The 21,825-nt window shown below is 44.2% G+C and overlaps 2 protein-coding genes and 1 long non-coding RNA gene across 3 annotated transcripts; all 3 read right to left on the bottom strand.

Moving 5' to 3' along the window:
- Positions 1-734: 734 nt before the first annotated feature.
- Positions 735-12,049, bottom strand: LOC120034380 (BAI1-associated protein 3-like). The gene is made up of 13 exons (XM_038980912.1): positions 11,937-12,049; positions 11,444-11,584; positions 11,108-11,203; positions 10,405-10,620; positions 4,613-4,681; positions 4,382-4,461; positions 4,103-4,211; positions 3,488-3,562; positions 3,279-3,362; positions 2,793-2,913; positions 2,552-2,675; positions 2,185-2,390; positions 735-1,802 (listed from the first exon to the last, which is right to left on the bottom strand). The coding sequence occupies exons 1-13, from the start codon at positions 12,045-12,047 to the stop codon at positions 1,699-1,701; spliced, it is 1,536 nt and encodes a 511-aa protein (XP_038836840.1). The 5' UTR covers positions 12,048-12,049; the 3' UTR covers positions 735-1,698.
- A 203-nt stretch (positions 12,050-12,252) lies between these two features.
- Positions 12,253-16,920, bottom strand: LOC120033984 (BAI1-associated protein 3-like). Its single transcript, XM_038980385.1, has 13 exons — positions 16,727-16,920; positions 16,546-16,590; positions 16,362-16,439; positions 16,099-16,207; positions 15,105-15,212; positions 14,933-15,025; positions 14,722-14,825; positions 14,355-14,472; positions 13,968-14,092; positions 13,180-13,270; positions 12,789-12,886; positions 12,598-12,649; positions 12,253-12,408 (listed from the first exon to the last, which is right to left on the bottom strand). The coding sequence occupies exons 1-13, from the start codon at positions 16,918-16,920 to the stop codon at positions 12,253-12,255; spliced, it is 1,371 nt and encodes a 456-aa protein (XP_038836313.1).
- Positions 16,921-17,279: 359 nt separating this feature from the next.
- LOC120034315 lies at positions 17,280-19,766 on the bottom strand. The gene is made up of 3 exons (XR_005474025.1): positions 19,669-19,766; positions 18,794-18,853; positions 17,280-17,444 (listed from the first exon to the last, which is right to left on the bottom strand). It is a non-coding gene; the product is annotated as an uncharacterized LOC120034315 (long non-coding RNA).
- Positions 19,767-21,825: the final 2,059 nt, after the last annotated feature.

Here is a 21,825-nt window from a genome sequence, read left to right as displayed (position 1 = left end):
ATTACTGGACTCTGAGTGTTTCTCTTTGGGGTCACTGTGGTCATGCAGCAGCGTGTTTTCCATCCAAGGTGGCTCTCTTGAGGTGACAGAAGGTCTGAAAGGTCAAGAGGGGAACCGGAAGAGGACTGTGATAGAGGGAACACTGTGGAGGAAGAGGGAGAGTGGAAGGATAATGGAGGTGGAGGTGGTGGGAGCAGACAGGCCTGCATCTGAGAATGACATTCGGAGGGAAGTGAGGAGAGAGAGAATGAGTGCCTGTAAACAGACATCTGCTGTTTCCTTTTGTAAGCCTTGAAACTAAGTGACAAGAGCAGAGAGAGAGAGAGCGAGAGTGAGAGCGAGAGCGAGAGCTAGAGAGGGGGGAGGGTAGAGATACACAGAGTGAGAAAAGCAAAATAAAGAGACAGAGAAGCGAGAGAACATGCAGACACAAGACCGACAGAGACGGAATCTTTCGGTCTGGAAGAAATCGAAATTAACCCTGGCATTTTGAGCTAAATACAAAGGACAGTTTTTTTCTAGGTGTCTAGTGCTACTATATGTTTGTGAGTCCATTTAGTTTCCATTTAGAAAAAGACTCATGCAACATGAAGAGCAACATGTTGATGTCATATGGGCAAGTCCACTACAAAGAAGGAAACATATTTTTCTAAGGAGAACAACATGTGATAAGAGCTAGTGAATCATATTTAAATACAATCTTTATTTATAGACATTTTCATTTGAATGGTACAATGAACAGCAGCACAATCCATTACAATTCAAGGACAAGTAGTTCACATTTACAATATCACAAATAGAGGACTAATACTCTTTTCTTCAGGGATATGGTTCATAATCTGAAGAGATATAAACATCCAATTATCAATCATCAATGAGCACAGATGGCGTCACATAGGCTGCGTTTACACAGGCAGCCAAATTGTGATCTCTTTTCTTTAACTTAGTGTTCTTTTGACTAATCAGATCAGCTCTGAAAAAGAGCTGGTGTGAAAAGATCTGAAACATTTCAGAATTGGGCTGCCTGTGTAAACACAGCCATATGTGCCCTTACTCCTTGTGTTGACTTACAAAACCTGGCTACAGACGGCTTTTCCTTGCAGTGTTACATCCATGTGCTACTTTGCCACAAACTCAGAAACAGTAGTGAGTATATATTTCTTCAACGATTGATCCACCCACATGATTCGACTGAATACATATCAGTTACAAATTAGTTTTTGATTCAGTTAAACGTTAGAGATGTAATACAACAAAGATAATATAACAAAGATAATATAACAAAGATAACATTCAATGAGCTCTTTAGAAAACAAAATAATCACTATAGGATAAGCTATTTCTCACATTTCTCAGATAGGACCCTTGGATTTTTCTTACTTTTTAACTCCACAATGTTGGGAAAGGGCTTGTAAGTAAGCACTTCACGGTAAAGTCTACACCTGTTGTATTCGGCGCATGTGACAAATAGCATTTGATTTGAGGCATAAAAATACAGCAGAGAGACAGGACATTGGTATTTCAATTTAAAAAGTCATGCCTTACTGTGTTTTGTTCAGCATTACATTTTCAGTGCACGTACAAGAGGATTTGAAAACTGTAAACATTGTAAACATACGGTAGTACAACAAGTACAAAAGCACATGTGGCGAAGACATGGTCAGAATACACCAATACACCAGATCAGTGCTGACAGCTTCACTCCTCTTCCATGGATTTCTCAATCTCCTTTAGCTTCCTCACAAACTCCTGAGCCTCTCCGTCTCCTGTCCGTGCGTCCAAAATCCTCATGATTGGCTTCTCTGGATGGAGAGAGCAAACAGAGACGTAAGTGCATCCATCCAATGCCTGCCACAATTACCTTTAGATTGAACGGGTCGCTAGGTTGGATTACAGAAGTAATAGGAAACCTTTCCCAGACTTAACAGGCTCTCCTCCCTGGGGACCCGTTCCCGCTCAGTGAGGAGTAGAGGGGTGGTGTTATGTACTGTAGTCTATCCGGCGGACTGTCCTACCAGGGTTGGGGTCAATTCCTTTCAATTCAGTAAATTCAGGAAGTAAACTGAAATTACAATTCAAATGTTCCTAAATTCTTTTCAATGAGGAAAACGTGGAATTAGAATACGGGTTTACTTAATTAATTGACTGAATTTAAATCGAATTGACCCTAACCCTGCTCCTTACCGCTGGGTTTGCTCCGGGCCAGGTGCAGAATGGCCGGCTGGATGGTCTTTCCGGCCGCTGAGGCGTTGGGTCTCCCTGGCCAACAGAAGTCACTGAGCGGGGCCAAGGCCTCCCCGGCAAAATCGTTGGTGGACAGCCAATCATAGTCCATCACAGTAAAAGTCAGACAGGCAAACCTGTGCCTGTACTGCTCTGGGCTGACATGGCTGTGGAACAGCAGATAGAGGAAAATGAGTCAAACTGAAGTCTACATCTCCATGCTTTGCTTTTCAATATAGCTGCTGTCAAGAGGGAATTATCATATCATCCACCAATCCCAACATTTCTTTCTCTGTTAGTGCATACAGAAGGCGGATTAGACACTCACAAATAGAAGAGCTCATCAAATACTGGGTGCAGGGTCTTGAGCTTCACTTGGGTGCGCTGGCTCTTGGCCATGGGGAAGAGGTGGTGGGGACAGAGCTCCACGATGACAAAGGGGTCACTCAGCCCTGTGTGGCACCAGAGAGAGAGAGAGGAACGGGAACGAATGAGGGGCTCATACAGAAGATTGGATTGGCATTCTTTCTGCATAAGGAGCTGAATGCCAATGGAACTCTGATAATTACCATTGGCGTCCAAGGCAATGAGATCGGCGGCATGCAGGATCTCCACCGTGAGCCTCTGCTCAGAAGCATCATAGTAACACTTCACACTGACGCGGCCAAAGCGGGTGTGCTTCAGTGTTCTCTGAAAGGCAGATCCATATTATAAATCATACATAAACAGATGATTGATTGGTTGGATTGTTATACATCCATTCAGTACGATGAATCCTGGACATCAAATCAAATGTTATTTGTCACATACACACGGTTACCAGATGTTAATGCGAGTGTAGCGAAATGCTTGTAGTAAGTGGCCATGCCTGTAAAGTTGTTCTGGCGTTCTAAAATGAACCGCCGTTACAGAAAACAGCTAGCGACCACATTAGCATTAAAGAGATAAAGAAAAAGAAAATGTGTTGTGATCTTTCAGCTCCTAATCAACACTCCCCCACTACACTAGCCTGGGGGTTAGAGTCACATGTGGCAGCCCAGCAGGCTGCAGACTACCTGCTGAGAGATCTTCTCCAGGAAGTACTGCTCGATCAGCTCAAAGGACGAACACTTGTTCAGCCTCAGCTCCTCGTCGAGAGCCTATAGGAACAGCAGTGAAGAGGGGGCTCGTCAGGAACCAGCTGAACAACCCCCACTAGAAAAGGCTCTCTACCACGGTCAGGCATTAAGTAGCTAAATGGTACATAAACCCTTGGTGCTCTCACCTTGTAGTCGACATGGTTCTTCAGATCTTCTATGGCAAGTCCCTCTCCATCAGCATAGAAGAACTGCACCAGGGCCTGAAAGGAGCATTGTGGTGGGGAAGGTTTCAGGTTACATGTTCTGATACTCCGCTCTGTTCGACTGGCATGACTAGCTAATTAGCGGTGGTAACTATAAGTAACGCCTTTGGTTGGAGCATATGTCAGAGGATATTAGCAGACCGGTATGTATCCTCGCTGACAGCGTGAAGCCCCCAGTAGGAGAAGGAGATCACCATGGAACACACCACATGTTCTACCCACGCAGCTTTGCATTTTCATGACTTTTCATCCAAATCTGTCGTGTGTCCCTTGCCAGCTCTATGCTCCATTAGAATACAGGAACTGTCACATTGCCATTCTAGTGGGGACTCTCCTCAGCAGAGACTGAGCAGCCAAGAGACCTGATGAATATCAGTGGTATGGAAATTATACCACACAAGTAATTAGCAAGGATACAGTAGCTGATGATGGTGAAAAGGAGGAGGAAGATGAGGAAGAAGGGGAAATAGGCCCCTACTGTGATTCTCCCTATCTCTGGGGTCAACTGAGAGAGAGAGAGACACACAGAGCACTGACCTCCACAGTGTACTGGAAGCGGTTGTAGAACTCCACCTGGACTCCCATGTTCTCCGCCACCGTGTCTAGGATCATTCTGAGGAGCAGCTCCCACATGCCGAGGAGAACTCTGTGCAGTACACAGGAGAACACAGTTAGACAACAATCCGCTGTATGTCAAGTGATCATAATGGCTGGATAATGACCAGTACTACAGCATAATGTGTCAGAGGGGTATCGTTATTGCGTGCATGTCTAAGATGCTCATCTAGATAAAGACGTGACACAGCAGGTAATTACCTAGCCAGATTCTCCTTCACCAGAGACTCGCTGAGGATGACTAAAGTGTCACGTAAGTACTTCATGAGGGGGGACACGGCCTGAAAATAGAACAATGTCACAGAGCAGTGTCCCATCTTAGGGGGAAGCTTATTGAGGAAATGTCTTCAAACCCAGAAAGGACAAAGAAAGAAAGCAGAGAGGTTGCTGCTCCATGACAGAAGCAGAGCACAATGTACTGTTCAGTCTTACATCATCGTTGTTGATGGAGTCAGGGGACAGGCTGATGTGTTGGAGGTACCTCTTCAGCTCTGAAAGCATCTAGAAACACACAATATCACAATGCACTGGTTTACCTCTCTGTTCAAGGCAATGTGACAACGATTACCAGGCAAGACCCAATTTTAGTATGCCATATCATACAGTATTATGTAACCAAACCTGTGTTCACATAGTATTTGTTTTCTTTGAAATACTTTAGCTGTGCTGGATTAAGGTTGCCTGACGCAATGGAACCAATGGAATAGTCCCAAATGTGAAACCCCCGAACGTCTTGCACTCCAAACAAGCTTCATCAAACGCCCCATAAAAACAAGAAAACAAATACTATTTGAACCAAGGTCTGTATCATTTATGTAACCCGTTCTCATGGAAACTGATATTGACATGCATGACTGTGTCCCTTGCCTGTGTCAACATTCACAAGGCCACAGGGCCAGATTGATTACCAGGACGTGTACTGCGAGCATGAGCTGACCAACTGGCAAGTGTCTTCACTGACCCTTTCCAGTTGGTCAGCTGACACTGTCGTAGTCCATGTGGGGTCAAACGACATAAGGAGGGCTAGCTTGGAACATTTGAAAATTGATTTTAAAGAACTGATTTTAGCATTAAAAGACTCCAAAAAACGGCCAATAATTTCAGATCCAGTACCATCGTTGGGCCGCGGGTGTGAAAGATTCAGCAGACTGCTGGCATTACACATCTGGCTAAAAGACTACTGTAGCTCTGCTGGGGTCACTTTTATTAATAACTTTGACACCTTCTGGAAACAGAAGATACTCTACAGGAATGACGGAATCCATCCAAATCATCTTGGCTCCATCTTGGCTCCTGGACTCTGTCCACGCATTTCAAGGCTGCATTGAAACAATGACTGGTAAATGATCCAAGACCAGCTCAGTTAATCCCTACCATTGTGACAATGAGTCGTCATAATGCTGCATCAAATGTACATTATATTAGGGGCATTGGCAAACACAATGTAAGTAATTTAATTGATGTACCCCTAATTGCACTGAACACATCTGTTTATCCTACAGCTATTGTAAGCAGTAATCATGAGCCTATAAACCAGAGTTACACTGTTAGCACTGAGGCAGTGTGCGATAGTAGGAAGACCACTTTGTGCAGCTCACCCTGCACTATCAGCTCCAATGTAAATAACATGTGTAAGTCTACCTCTGATAAGCTCTCAGTAAAGCATTAAAAACAATCAAGCAACCCAGAAAAGTGCTAAAAGTAGCCCATATTAACATATGCAGCCTGAGAAACAAGGTCCATGAAGTCAATAACTTGCTTGTAACAGATGACATTCATATTCTGACTATCTCTGAAACTCACTTAGATAATACCTTTGATGATACAGTGGTAGTAATACATGGTTATAACATCTACCGAAAAGACAGAAATGTCAACGGAGGCGGTGTTGCTGTCTATATTCAGAACCACATTCCTGTAAAGCTTAGAGACGATCTAATGTTAAATACTGTTGAAGTAATATGGCTACAGGTTCATCTGCCTCACCTAAAGCCCATTCTTGTGTGAAGCTGCTATAGATCACCAAGTGCTAACAGTCAGTATCTGGATAACATGTGTGAAATGCTTGATAATGTATGTGATATCAACAGAGAAGTATATTTTCTGGGTGATTTAAATATTGACTGGCTATCATCAAGCTGCTCACTCAGGAAAAAACTTCAAACTGTGACCAGTGCCTGCAACCTGGATCAGGTTGTCAGTCAACCTACCAGGGTAGTTACAAACAGCACAGGAATTAAATCATCAACATGTATTGATCACATTTTTACTAATGCTGCAGATATTTGCTTTAAAGCAGTATCCAAATCCATAGGATATAGTGATCACAATATAATAGCCATATCTAGGAAAATCAAAGTTCCAAAGGCTGGGTCTAATATAGTGTATAAGAGGTCATACAAGAAGTTGTCATCATTCATATGTTGATGATGTAAAGAATATTTGCTGGTCTGTGGTGTGTAATGAGAAGCAACCAGACGCTGCACTTGACGCATTTATGAAAATACTTATTCCAGTTACTAATAAGCATGCACCCATTAAGAAAATGACTGTAAAAACTGTTAAATCCCCTTGGATTGATGAGGAATTGAAAAGGTGTATGGTTGAGGGGGTTGAGGCAAAAGGTATGGCAATTAAGTCTGGCAGCCCAACTGACTGGCAAATGTACTTCAAATTAAGAAATCATGTGACTAAACGAAAGAAAAAAGAAAAAGAAACTACAATATGAAACAAAGATAAATTATATAAAAAATGATAGTAAAAAGCTTTGGGGCACCTTAAATTCATTTTTGGGGGGGAAAAAAGCCAACTCGGCTCCTTCATTCATTGAATCAGATGGTTCATTCAGCACAAAGCCCACTGATATTGCAAACTACTTTAATTACTTTTTCATTGGCAAGATAGGCAAACTTAGCGATGACATGCCAGCAACAAACGCTGACACTACACATCCAAGTATATCTGACCAAATTATGAAAGACAAGAATTGTACTTTTGAATTCCGTAAAGTCAGTGTGGAAGAGGTGAAAAGATGATTGTTGTCTATAAACAATGACAAGCCACCGGGGTCTGACAATCTAGATGGAAAATGACTGAGGATAATAGAAGATATTGCCACTCCTATTTGCCACATCTTCAATTTAAGCCTACTATAGAGCGTGTGCCCTCAGGCCTGGAGGGAAGCTAAAGTCATTCCGCTCCCCAAGTATAGTAAAGCCCCTTTACTGGCTCAAATAGTCGACCAATCAGCCTATTACCAACCCTTAGTAAACTTCTGGAAAAAATAGTGTTTGACCAGATACAATGCTATTTTACAGTAAACAAATTGACAACAGAATTTCAGCATGCTTACAGGGGAGGACACTCAACAAGCACAGAACTTACACAAATGACTGATGATTGGCTGAGAGAAATTGATGATAAAATTATTGTGGGGGCTGTCTTGTTAGACTTCAGTGCAGCTTTTGACATTATTGATCATAGTCTGCTGCTGGAAAAACGTGTGTGTTATGGCTTTACACCCTCTGCTATAATGTGGATAAAGAGTTACTTGTCTAACAGAACACAGAGGGTGTTCTTTAATGGAAGCCTCTCAAATATAATCCAGTTAGAATCAGGAATTCCCCAGGGTAGCTGTTTAGGCCCCTTTTTTCCATTTTTACTAACGACATGCCACTGACTTTGAGTAAAGCCAGAGTTTCTATGTATGCGGATGACTCAACACTATACACGTCAGCTACTACAGCGACTGAAATGACTGCAACACTCAACAAAGAGCTGCAGTTAGTTTCAGAGTGGGTGGCAAGGAATAAGTTAGCCCTAAATATTTCTAAAACTAAAAGAATTGTATTTGGAACAAAACACTAAACCCTAAACCTCAACTAAATCTTGTAATAAATAATGTGGAAATTAAGCAAGTTGAAATGACTAAACTGCTTGGAGTAACACTAGATTGTAAACTGTCATGGTCAAAACATATTGATGCAGAAGTAGCTAAGATGGGGAGAAGTCTGTCTATAATAAAGCGATGATCTGCCTTCTTAACAACACTATCAACAAGGCAGGTCCTACAGGCCCTAGTTTTGTCGCACCTTGACTACTGTTCAGTCGTGTGGTCAGGTGCCACAAAAAAGGACTTAGGAAAATTGCAATTAGCTCAGAACAGGGCAGCACGGCTGGCCCTTGGATGTACACAGAGAGCTAATATTAATAATATGCATGTCAATCTCTCCTGGCTGAAAGTGGAGGAGAGATTGACTTCATCACTACTTTTATTTGTGAGAGGTATTGACATGTTGAATGCACCGAGCTGTCTGTCGAAACTACTGGCACACAGCTCAGACACCCATGCATACCCCACAAGACATGCCGCAAGAGGTCTCTTCACAGTCCCAAGTCCAGAACAGACTATGGGAGGCACACAGTACTACATAGAGCCATGACTACATGGAACTCTATTCCACATCAAGTAACTGATGCAAGCAGTAAAATTAGATTTAAAAACAGATATAAAAACAACAACTTATGAAACATAACGGGCTGTGAAGCAACACAAACATTGGCACAGCTGCTTTGGCAGCAGCTAATGGGGATCCATAATAAATACAAATACAAAAATACTGACATTTTCAGCCTCTCCCTGTCTGAGTCCGTAATACCAACATGTTTTAAGCAGACCACCATAGTCCCTGTGCCCAAGAACACTAAAGGTAACCTGCCTAAATGACACGTCTGTAGCCATGAAGTGCTTTGAAAGGCTGGCCATGGCTCACATCAACACCATTATCCCAGAAACCCTAGACCCACTCCAATTTGCCCTAACAGATCCACAGATGATGCAATCTCTATTGCACTCTACACTGCCCTTTTCCACCTGGAAAAAAGGAAAACCTATGTGAGAATGCTATTCATTGACTACAGCTCCGCGTTCAACACCATAGTGCCATCAAAGCTTATCAATAAGCTAACGACCCTGGGACTAAACACCTCCCTCTGCAACTGGATCCTGGACTTTGATGGGCCGCCCCCAGGTGGTGAGGGTAGGTAGCAACACATCTGCCACGCTGATCCTCAACACAGGGGCCCCTCAGGCGTGCATGCTCAGTCCCCTCCTGTACTCCCTGTTCACTCATGACTGCACGGCCAGACACGACTCCAACACCATCATTAAGTTTGCCGATCACACAATAGTGGTAGTCCTGATCACCGACAACGACGAGACAGCCTATAGGGAGGAGGTCAGAGACCTGGCTGTGTGGTGCCAGGACAACAACCTCTACCTCAACGTGATCAAGACTAAGGAGATGATTGTGGACTACAGGAAAAAGAGGACTGAGCACGCCCCCATTCTCATCGACGGGGCTGTAGTGGAGCAGGTTGAGAGCTTCAAGTTCCTTGGTGTCCACATCACCAACAAACTAACATGGTCCAAGCACACCAAGACAGTCGTGAAGAGGGCACGACAAAACCTATTCCCCCTCAGGAGACGGAAAAGATTTGGCATGGGTCCTCAGAACCTCAAAAGGTTCTACAGCTGCACCATCGAGAGCATCCTGACTGGTTACATCACTGCCTGGTATGGCAACTGCTCGGCCTCCGACCGCAAGGCACTACAGAGGGAAGTACTGGGGCCAAGCTTCCTACCATCCAGGACCTCTATACCACGCGGTGTCAGAGGAAGGTCTTAAAAATTGTCAAAGACTCCAGCCACCCTAGTCATAGACTGTTCTCTCTGCTACCTCACAGCAAGTGGTACCGGAGCGCCAAGTCTAGGTCCAAGAGGCTTCTAAACAGCTTCAACCACCAAGCCAAAAGACTCCTGAACATCCTCCCCCACCACACCCTCTTTTACACCGCTGCTACTCTCTGTTGTTATCATCGATGCATAGTCACTTTAATAACTTTACCTACAGGTGCATATTACCTCAATTACCACAACTAACCGGTGCCCCCGCACATTGACTCTGTACCGGTACTCCCCTGTATATAGTCTCGCTACTGTTATTTTACTGCTGCTCTTTAATTACGTGTTCCTTTTATTTCTTATTCTTATTCAATAATGTTTATGTTTATTTATTTTTTAAACTGGATTGTTGGTTTGGGGCTCGTAAGTAAGCATTTCACTGTAAAGTCTACACCTGTTGTATTCGGCGCAAGTGACTCATTTGATTTGATGACTGGTTACTAAGTATGACAGAGAGGACAGTTCAGTGAGATGGAGGGACCTTGTCTGTGAGGTGGGTGATGAGGCGCTTGGCCTCCCTCTGTAGGTCCGCATCCACATTGTAGAGCTGTCCGTTCAGGGCCTTGTTGACCTGCTCCTTCCCCTCCGCCCCGCAAGACTCCTCCATGGCCTGCTCCACGCCCTGCCAGTCCAGGTCCCGAGGTAGGTGGCCCAGGAACACACGCACATGCTCTGTGTCGTTCAGGGCGATGCACAGCTAGCCCACACCAAGATCCAGGAAGTACATTAGTAGAGGGAAGAAGAGAAAGCCAGAGGAAAGGTCGAGAATGGTTGAAGGAAACAAAGGACGAAAAAGAGGCAGGGCTAAAAAAAGAGGCAGGTAGGGGATTGGGGGAGGGAGTGAATGATTGACAATGAAAAGAGGCAGGATGGTAAGTAGACCAGTGGAGGCTGCTGAGGGCTCATAATAATGGCTGGAATGGATCCTAATGGACAGAATGGAGTGAATGGAGTGGTATTAAACCCATGAAAACCATGTTTATGATACCATTCCATTTACTCTATTCCAGCCATTATTATGATCCGTTCTCCTCTAAGCAGCTTCCACTGAAGTAGACCAAACATATTACGCTACGGACAACCCGCTGTGGTCTTTGTGTTGCCAGGGAAAGAACACTCGTTGACATTTACTTCCCACGTCATCCTGGAGCCCCCCTTCCTTCCTGCCTTCCCACAGGCGTTACCTGCACTGTCAGGCTCTTGATGTCTCGACCCTGCTGGCTCCTCTCAATCTTGCGCTTTATCATCTCTGAGTAACACACGGCCTCGCTGCAGAAATTCTGCAACACAGACAACATCTCACTCACCATCATCATCATCGAGAGTGAAACCCTCAATTAGCATTATTTTCTTTCTGCTCTGGTTGTTTGTGATTGTGGCTTGCCACCTCTAGAGCTTCTTACACTGTCTCTGAATGTGTAGCGTGTGTGAAAGCATGCACTTGTGTGTGTGTGTGTGTGTGTGTGTGTGTGTGTGTGTGTGTGTGTGTGTGTGTGTGTGTGTGCGGCGGTGGCACTCACGTCTGTCAGGCGGGTGACAAAGATGAAGGCCCCTGCAGAGTCTGGCCAGGACATCTGTTTCCAGAACTCCCGCACCTGGCTGAAACACGCTGTCACATCCACCGCCGAGGAGCTGTGTTTGGCCTGCTGTACTGGCTCCAGCTGCTCAGTACACACACACACACACACACACACACACACACACACACACACACACACACACACACACACACACACACACACACACACACACACACACACACACACACACACACATTCTATGAACAACAACTTATAGAAAGTCATACACATGTACTGTACTAGAAATACACTGACACACAGGTACAGTACACAGAAACTAACTCATATTCAGAGTACATTAGATAGAAACATCATGGTGGGTTACAGATCATCAATGGCTTCTGCTGTAGAAGTGTAATGGATATCCTGATTGCCGTATGTTCCATGTTTTCGCAGAATCTCTACAGACACTTCCATAAAACGCCTTTCTCACCTGGTCCATGTCTACTGCTCTGCGGATCCTGTCACAAGCCTTGTCATGGACTATCTGCAGCCACTTGTGGATAGACGTCTTGAACCAGTTGTGATAGCCAGTCAAGGCCATCATCTTAGCGTCCCTGAGAGAGAAATACTCATTAACCACCTGACATTTAGCTAATCTACTGTATGTTCAAGCATATGGAGAAGTTCAAGGCAAGATCAAATCACCAAGCAATAACAACATCTAATCAATCTTTCTGTTTTTTAAAAGTTCAATGCAACCAAGCTGAACATCCACCATCCACCAGTCTGACCGGGTGTTCACAAACTCACCTGAGAGGGAGGAACTCTCTGAAGCGTTTGAGTATTTTCAGAGACATGTAGAGCTCTAACAGAGTCTCTCCCATGGTCTGAGTTAGCCTGGAGCTCTCCTGCTCCAGAGTGCCACACACCTTCTCCATGGCAACGCTCACGTCGTCCGCGACCTGGGGGAGCACAGGGGTCAGTCACCCCATCTCAGAGGTCAAGGGTCAATGGTGAGGATACATGCATGCTGAACATACAGGAACACTATATGCATCAGTATACTGTATATCATCATGTATGGATAAATGTAATGTATGGATAAAGATGTTGGCAGGTTCTATCCCTTTTGGTTTCAAAGGAATTCTCACCAGTTTCTCCAACTGTCTATAAGCGATGCTGAAGAAATCCACTTTCACCGCACTGGGGCGTTTAAAAAGACAAAACAAAGAACAGGATTCACTTGCTATTTGACATAATCAACAGGATCCTACTTAAAAGTCAAGTTCGCCCTGTCACCCTCCTTGATTAACACAATAAACTGCAGGGACTGTTTGTGTACCTGTAGAAGAGCTTGTTGTAGACATTCTGTCCCCTCTGTACATCTGCACACACTGCATCTACCACCTGGACCAGTCTCCTCAGCTGCTCCTCCAGAGCCTATAGAATCGACACACTACAGCTCACACACAACCCCGACAGGCCCATCCATGTGTTACCCAATAAATGACTGGGAGTTTATATATAGAATGCGCGACTCTCTTTATTTGTATGACTTTGTGTGTTATCAATTCTTATGGTGTCAACTTACCCCCTCCTCTGGTTTGAATTGTGAAATTGTGCTCTCGTACCACTCCACTGTACCTTTCTGTTGAAATCAAAGATTGCAGTCATTCGAATTAGTCAGGCAACAGTGCTATCACTAACAGGTCTTCCTTATATTTATGTTGTACCTTGACAACGGTGGCAATTTCCAAATGCAGTTCATTTCGAAGGGGGCACGCAGTCTTGAAGGCCGGCATGGTCTGCATGTGTCCTACACCCCTGAGTCACAAACACAAAGGGAGAGAAACATGGGCCTGTTATTGTAGCCCAACAACTCATTACTGAGTAAAAGACAAAAGGCACAATGCAAGGTGATTTGTAGGTAATCAAAACGATTGTTGGACACAAATGTTCCAAATGATTGCTGGAACAGACAATCCTGACTGGCCTAACCTGTCATTTCTGTCAGCCTTTTTACGTTAAGGTGACTGACAGCAAGAACGATTAGTATGTGTTTGAGTACATCTTTTTTTGTGTGTTGTCTGTGTCCACAATACACAGAGATCTCTGCAGGAGTGTCAATCACTGGGCAGACTTTGAAATCTCATTGGAAAAGGCCCTGCAGGATCTCCATTCATCTGGTCTGTGCGACACAGAAGTACAGTGCCCCGTGGGGCTGCTCACAGAGAAAGAGCATAGCAACATGAGCCTCAACATGAGCCTGCTTTTATTGGCACGGTCACCACCATTCAAGTAGAAAACCCTCCCAATAGGCTTATGACTTTGTCACCCTGAGTCACAGGTGGCTGGTGGCACCTTAACTGGGGAGCACGTGCTCATAGTAATGGCTGGAACGGAATGGTATCAAACACATGAAACACGTTTTCCATATGGTTTAATGTGATTCCATTCATTTCATTCCAGCCATTAATATGAGCCTTCCTCCCCTCACCAGCCTCCTGTGGTATGAGTTTACCTCAGCATGAGCTCGCAGCGTGTGACGGCGGCTGGACTGGCGCAGGGGAACACCTGGCGCATGCTCTTCATCAGACACAGACAGTGGTCCGTGTACAGCCTGAAGCTGTCCGACAGCTGCCGCTCCTGAACACAGGAAGTACATCATCATCACATCACTCAACCTCACAATGATCGATGTAGCCAATAACAGCACATTCAGAGACTTCTGGGCTTCAGTCTAGTTTCCAGAAAAAGTACCGCACCGAAACAACCAGGTTTTGATTGAATAACAGACCCCTAGGTCATAGGATGATGGATGTTGAGTGGTGAGTTAATGAGGTGTCCTAATGCCAGATGAAAGGCGATTGTGAGCCAGAGGGGAGCTGTGAGGAGACAGTAGGCCTACCAGGTCTCCCTGCACAGCTTGGGGATCCCACTCTGCATCGATGGTCCTCAGGAGCCTCAGCAGCAGAGTGTAGCACATCCTCTGGGACCGGTGGTGGCTGCTGTAGCACTGCCAGCGACTGAAGACCAGAGCAATACATACTACTATACATCTACTGTACATAACATGACCTTCACCTCTCAGCTGAGATGAATGGTTTCAGACCTAAAAGGACTAGGAAGGAAAAGATGCAACTCATAATTAAAAATGTGGTACTTTATTGGCACAGGCTCCACCAGCTTGGCATAATTTAGATTTTCTCATTTGGACCACCGCAATACCTTTGGCATATGATCTACATTGAAGTGTTACTATTGTAGCTACTTACATGATGGCCTGTTGCAGGGGCGAGAGGTCAGTTTGCACAGCATGATGGGACAGCACAGTCCATGCTGGAGGACTCACCTGCCCATTCCAGTTATAAGGCTCTTTCTGGAGAGAAAAACAAGATGATTTACATGGATATCATAAGGAAACCATCCATAGCCATTTCTGTCATTTCACTTGATAATAGAATGCACTGTATAGTAGAGTTTCACCTGAATATGAGCATGCTCGTACTCCAGAATCTGACTCAGCATCTTCTTATGAATGACTTCTTTGGATTCCCTCTTACTCAGTGTAGTGTCTCTCTGGGGAACAAAATGAAATGATCAAGTGACTTGGGTAGACTACACAGGTACTGTGGAGCAGAGAGACAGTAGTAGCTACCTGGGTAGTGAAGAGCCTCAGAATCAGGTGACATTCTCCCTGGACCTTGGAGGCACTGGACCGGGGCTCCAGCTTAAACCACTTGTCATATCCCATCACAGGAATCTCCTACAGGCGAACAACAAACAGGCTAGACCAGGGATGGGCAACTTTGATGAGGGTGGGGACCACAAAAAGTCTGAACTCATCATGAGGGGCCGCGGTTGCTCGCTGGTCTGCGTACCCACATCCTGTTTCACAGCTAATTTCCTGCAATTCTACACATTCTTCCATGGGGTGGAGAGAAATGTTAGCAGTTTTTAATACGATATCTGAGCGAGACTGATAAAAAGTTTAGATAGCTGGCTGCTAAGCTAACTTAGCAATCTATTTTTTTTTTAGCTGAAATGGGCTAATTGACTGACTATCAGTGACTGACATAACAAGAGAAAAACTGCCAAAGTTCGAAATTGCACTTTTTCTATTCTACTATTCTAACTCTCAACAGTAAGTTGAGACCCCGACTGAGTTCCTAAATATATATATATAGATTTTTTTTATATTGATCCGAGGGCCTGCCCATGGGCTAGACACTAAGTCAGGAAAAAAGGGTTTTGTGCTCAAACAACTGGAACAGAGGTTCTGCCTTAAATAATAGTGGATTTCTTTAGAGGCGCGACGCTCTCTCCATCATAAAACTATAATTTATTCTAAATCCATTCAAACCGAGTGACGTTCCGGTCTGATGAAGGTGTAGACCGAAACTTCACACTCTTTTATGATGGATTTACAATAAATTAATAACGGGTGTTTGCACCTCTCTGATAGACAGTGAGCCAGGAACCAAGTTTGCTGGAGTATAATTAATAAAATGTTAGTTAACACTTATAATAGCTAATAGATACAAATATTAGAATAAACTGCATCAAGTAAAATGTATTACTACTGTGTAAAAGAAGAAACATTACCAGTAAACAGCAGTTTGGAAGTGAAAGCTGTAACTTTAAAGAATTACATTCAGTGGAATGTTGATGCAGCCCAGGAAGTCATCAGCATTGTCCTCAGATGATCCTGATGACGACGTCCCATTGGACCGCACCGATTTGGCAATCTGCTTAAAATACCTGGTGGGATAAGGCACTGATGAACACATGAAATATAACACAGAGCAATCAACCAGCACTGCGTCTCAATGACCTGGCAGTCAAAACCTCCATTCACTATATTAAAGGGCCTATTTCACAGACTTTATAATTAGCAAATAGAAGCCTGTTCTACCTGCCCATTCCTCTAAGTCCACTGACTTCATTCAGTTTTTTGCAGGCCTCTGCGACAGAGACGTCATCGTCATGGTCCCTGAGAAGAAGAGCATAGGTTAGTAGGACTGTTGGTTGGTAGGACGTTTTCAGGAATCTGGAATTTGGACTGAAAGTGGAAAGGCCCACACTGATTTTAATCTTACCATATGTCCATATGCAGTAGATCACCGTGGACATCATCAATGTCACTATTGGAAGAAAGAAATATAATAATTTAACATTGTGTAAACAAACGCTGTTACCGTTAGGCTCTGAGACACATACAAATGTCAAGCATTCTGCCAACAACTTCCAGAATCGGCGTACCGTCAGTACTGTACTTACAAAACAAAGTGCTCATTCCAGACTGGGTTGAGCGTCTCTGGCTTGACCTCAGTCACCTGGATGCACGTGGCTGCTAGAACCTCCTTGGTACTGGACCTCTTCTCCAGCTTCTCCTTCCTCTTCCTGAAGCTGAACTTCCTCTCCTTCTTCTCCTCTGTCTCCCGGGGGCTCTGGCCCAGGAGGATTCCCAGCATGCAATAGGGGTCGCTGTACCCTACCCAGGCACAGTAAGGGTTAAACTAATATAGAGACACACTGAGATTATACTGTTAGAATGACGGTGATGTACCTTATTGAGGTTCAGGAATCAAAAGCAATTGGTCTGCTAGTAATAGCAGCCTGTGTCCTTTTAGACAAAGTGGTCCAGTGTTGTCTAAAGTGGACAGGGATGTGATGATGGTTCTAGTGTCTTGGTTGAACCACTGTATCATGAGAGGTTTTTATTTTTCTTCCAGACAGAAAGAACAATGTGTCTCACTCAATATAGTTGATCTGAAAATGTTCTAATCTTATTTCAATAATAAACAATTGCATTCATTGTCAATGGGGAGTTGGAGTTGGCAAATGGACACGATGACATTTCATATCCACGCACAGAAAACAAATGCTGCTTCCCATCAATAGCAGTAAATGAACACAAACACCCCTCACCATTTGCATCCTTTGCCATTAGATTTTTCCCTTTCATGACAGACACTCTCAGGGTGAAACTGGCTCTCTGCAAAACAAAGTGCACAAAGTAACAGCAGTACACAGGCTAAGAGTCATGCATTAGTGAGAGATCTCGCTGAAACGATCCATAAGCAGGCTGCATTCCAAAACCGGGCCTTGAACATGGCAAATAGTCCACTTTGAAAACAACAGCTAGTCGGTGAACTTTATTTTTATTCGGATTCTTTAACTCGACAAATACACTTTCATCAGTGGTGAACAAAATACCAGCAATCACTGCAGTGTGAGTCTGTCAAGAGAGAATAATCAATGTGTGTTTTCTTTGTCTGGTGTATAATGCCAGGGCTTTGTGTGTCACTAAGGTGGAAAGACACTGCTGTGCCGGCGAGAAACAGAGATCATTGTAGGATGGAACAGTTAAATGGCACAATATGTTCTTCTCTGCACACAACCTTTCAAGGAGTCTTGCAGAAGAGCCCAGCATCTCTTTCAAACTGACATTTGAAAGGTTGCTGGTAGTCAAGGGCATCATACAAAGTGGGCTTTCAGAGATCATTATGTCTCCTGGTGCACAGTGAGCCTCACTATGGCTATCAATACACTCCATCAGCTCAGTCTCTCCGGGTACATAGTGCTAGTTAGTGCTTTCCATGCATTTCACTTTAACCTTGTGAATGCAACATGCTATACACTGAGTATAGAAAACATTAGGAACACCTTCCTAATATTGAGTTCCACCCCCCCCCCCCCCCCCCCCCCCCCCCCCCCCTTGCCCTCAGAACAGCCTCAATTCATCGGGGCATGAACTCTACAAGGTGTCGAAAGCGTTTCACAGGGATGCTGGCCCATGTTGACTCCAATGATTTGTTGGCTGGATGTCTTGATACACATGACAAACTGTTGAGTGTGAAAAACCCAGCAGCGTTTCAGTTCTTGACACAAACCGGTGCACCTGGCACCGACTACCATGCCCCGTTCAAAGGCACTTAAATATTTTGTCTTGCCCATTCACCCTCTGAATGGCACACAGAATTCAGTTCTCAATTGTCTCAAGGCTTCAAAATCCTTCTTTAACCTGTCTCCTCCCATTCATCTACACTGATTGAATTGAATTTAACAAGTGACATCAATATGGATCATAGCTTTCACCTGGATTCACCTGGTCAGTCTATGTCATGGAAAGAGCAGTTTTGTAAACTCAGTGTATAGCTAAACACAAAAGAAAGGCACATTATATGGTCCAGACTTGAAGATCCTCACAGTGACAACTCAGTGGTGCTATCTTGTTCACACATCTTACATGGCGTGTGTCTGCGGATGGGAGATACAGGAAGTGACAGGAGAGGAGACAGGAGATGGAAATTGACAAGATGGGAGTGGAACAAAGCATCTCACCTTGGATTCTTGGACTCTCTGCAGAATGATGTCATGTTCCTCCTGACCCATATCAAATACCTAGGAGAGGGACGACAGTGGAAAAGGGTGCTCTTAGCAAGAGAGCCTCATAGGTCTGTGAGCATATTTGCAATACACATCCAACTATACTCCTGCCTGCATTTTGACCTGTATGCTTTATAAATCACAGCATAACTTTAAAACTATTTGAAACAATAATACAATGATGATAAGCATTACATCCCTTGCCAATGATTTGCGTTCTCATAAGCCCGATCCAAGATGGCTGTACAGGTTCAATCTCACTATCTTCAAAAGGCCAAAGAGAACCAGGGGTTACTTCAAAGCATGGGGACATGTGCCCTGGTCCACCACCTCAAGCAGAGAGCGACAGAGGAAGCAAGGACGCAGCTTTGGAGTGACAGAGTCTGAATGGATGTAATATTACAGCTGAACATCAAAACTCAGTGGGTCTGGGCTTTGATATTTAATCAGCTCTAAGCCAAAGCACATCTGCTCAGTCTCCTACAGACGTCTCAAAGCAAACATGGCTCTCTACCGCCAGACTGAACCTCTAGGATCAGTTGGTGAGGACAGAGATTAGAGGAGGGGTTTACAACAGGAGTCACATGACAAGACAATCTGATTTCTGCTGTTGGTTTTCTAGGACAGTAATTATTTCAGCTTACTTGGCTCTTTCTGGTCTTGTCTATTTTATTAGTCAGTATTTGAAGTGTAAATTACAGCACACTAGGGTGCGTTCATAAGTGTGTGTGTGCTTATCTGTATGAGAGTAAGTGTTTGTTGGTCTCTGCCGTGTATGTGTGAGAGTTTGGCCAGGTGGGCTGTTTAGCCGATCAAAGGAGTGTGTGTACCTTCAGCAGATAACTGAAGATGTCGCCTTCATTGGTGACGTACTCTGGCGAGGGCACGCCCACCCTGTTGACTACCGTGTAAACAGCCTCTTCATACAGGAGGTCCAGCTGGAAGAAAACAACCTCAGTGAATGCCTTAACCATCATTTTTCTTTCTTAAAGCAGGGTCACTGCTAAATAAGAGCTGGGAAACATGTCTCTGTCAATAGAATGATGTGACCTTACTGTAGCTAACAATGTGTGAGGTTTACGCAACAGTGTAGCTAGCTACAGCCGTGTGAGGATAGAGGCAAACTGGGTCAGGACACTAGATTCTAGTTGGGGAGCTAGATATGAGAAAAGGCTAATAATAAGTAAAATACCCCTCCATCGCTAGAGCTTAATGTTCTACCCTAGGGTGCCCAGGCTACTCACCTCTCTCCTGCTGGACCTCTCTGGAACAAAGGCCTGGTCCACGTGCTCTGCTGGTGGTGCGGCTGTGTTACCTTCCCCTTCGCACTGCGGAGACACACAGAGAGATAACTTTAAACCTCAGAGCCACACAATCTCCCTTAAGCAGGCTCCATCGCCATGACTGCTTCAATAAGGCTTGGAAAGGGTTGTGAGGTTAAGTCACAATGAGCTGTTATCGCCAACCAAACACTTTCACTTTCAAACGCGGCACACAATCAGACAGAGGCAATGACTGCATCATTGATTTTCTTTTTGTTCCCCTTTCACCACTTTAATAGCTGAATAAGGTGGAAAACAAGTGGTCTCAGATAAACATCTTAATAGCGCCCCATTCAGTACCAGTCTCTTTCCTCTTGTGTGGGAAGTGAGGGGGTAGAGAGCCATGGAGAGCAGCTTCTTGTGACAGCTGAGCCTCCAGCCTTTTGAGCGGCCTTCTCAACCTTGTCCGTCTGTCCCCACAGCCCACGTTGCAACACAGAGTTACGAACGTACCGTAAGCTAGCTCCACAAATAGCTTGAAATGTACCAGACCGAGGGATCCAGTCGGTACCTTTTGGGTGGTTCAACCCATTGGAACGTTGTTAAGGAGGGCAGTCACGTGTGTTGCGAAGCAGAGGATCGTTGGTTCGAGCCCAGTGTGGGGCAGTCGGACAGTGGAGGAAGTTAAGCTGTTAGCAGCACATTAACCCCCATTACATAGACATAGCAGAGAAGACCGGCGAGAGCAAAGTATGTGTATACTACCCAAGACCTTTCCTCTATAGTCTCCTTAAAAAGAAAAAAAAAAACATTTCAAGGAACTGCTTAAAGCCCCCATGCAGTCTTTTTTATTTTATTTTTAAATCATCACTGTCTAAAAAATCCCTGTGTGTGGTTACTTCATGAAAATAACTCAAAATATACTTTTTATCATTGCTCAATCTGATTGTGTGGGCGTGTTGACACAAATGTAAATATCTTTATATGCACAGCCCTGACTGGCAGATAGGATCGTCTAGACTCTAGAGCCTACCCCTTCAAAGTAAGAGGATACATATGCAAATAAAAGATGACTGGTCATTGGTCAGAATATTCAGATCAGATTGGGATGTCATGCTGTGGGCCAAAAACTCCATCCCACCTGAACAGGCTGAAATTCCAGTCGTTTTTTGTTGTTCGTTTTTTAAAGCTCCAAAACTAAAAGGGCATTATCCTACTTTTCACAATTTCAGACTGTTATTTCAACCTCATAGCATGGAAATATCTTCTTCTTTTTTACAAGAAAATCGAATTTTTGACTGCACTGCCCCTTTAAATAAACATAAGGTTTAAGGTTTACCTCAGCCTGGGCAGCACGCAGCAGATTCTCTTGTTTCTGGAGGATGCCATTCATACGCACAAAGAACTCTCCATTCCCCTCAGACAGCCTGTAAAACATACAGAGGGATAACACTGTCAATTAAATTCTCATTTGACACGTTCTGTTAAATATGATTTAGGAATTTTCTGTTAAGATTATAGAAACAAAACTGTCCTAAAGGGTCTATATAGAGAAATGCTTTCTTAACCCCTCAGTAAACACTGTTACACACAGATGCTTCTATCGTCCTTAGTAAATGTGGATGAGCTTTATTATGCCTGGTTTCCATTTAGCAAAAGACTAAAGGAGACCTAATGCTGAGCTGTCAATCACAACCAGCAGCACATACAGTAGTGTATCATGAA

Source organism: Salvelinus namaycush, chromosome 41, assembly GCF_016432855.1.
Source record: "Salvelinus namaycush isolate Seneca chromosome 41, SaNama_1.0, whole genome shotgun sequence".
NCBI lineage: Eukaryota > Metazoa > Chordata > Actinopteri > Salmoniformes > Salmonidae > Salvelinus > Salvelinus namaycush.
This window is presented reverse-complemented; position numbering and strand designations above follow the sequence as displayed.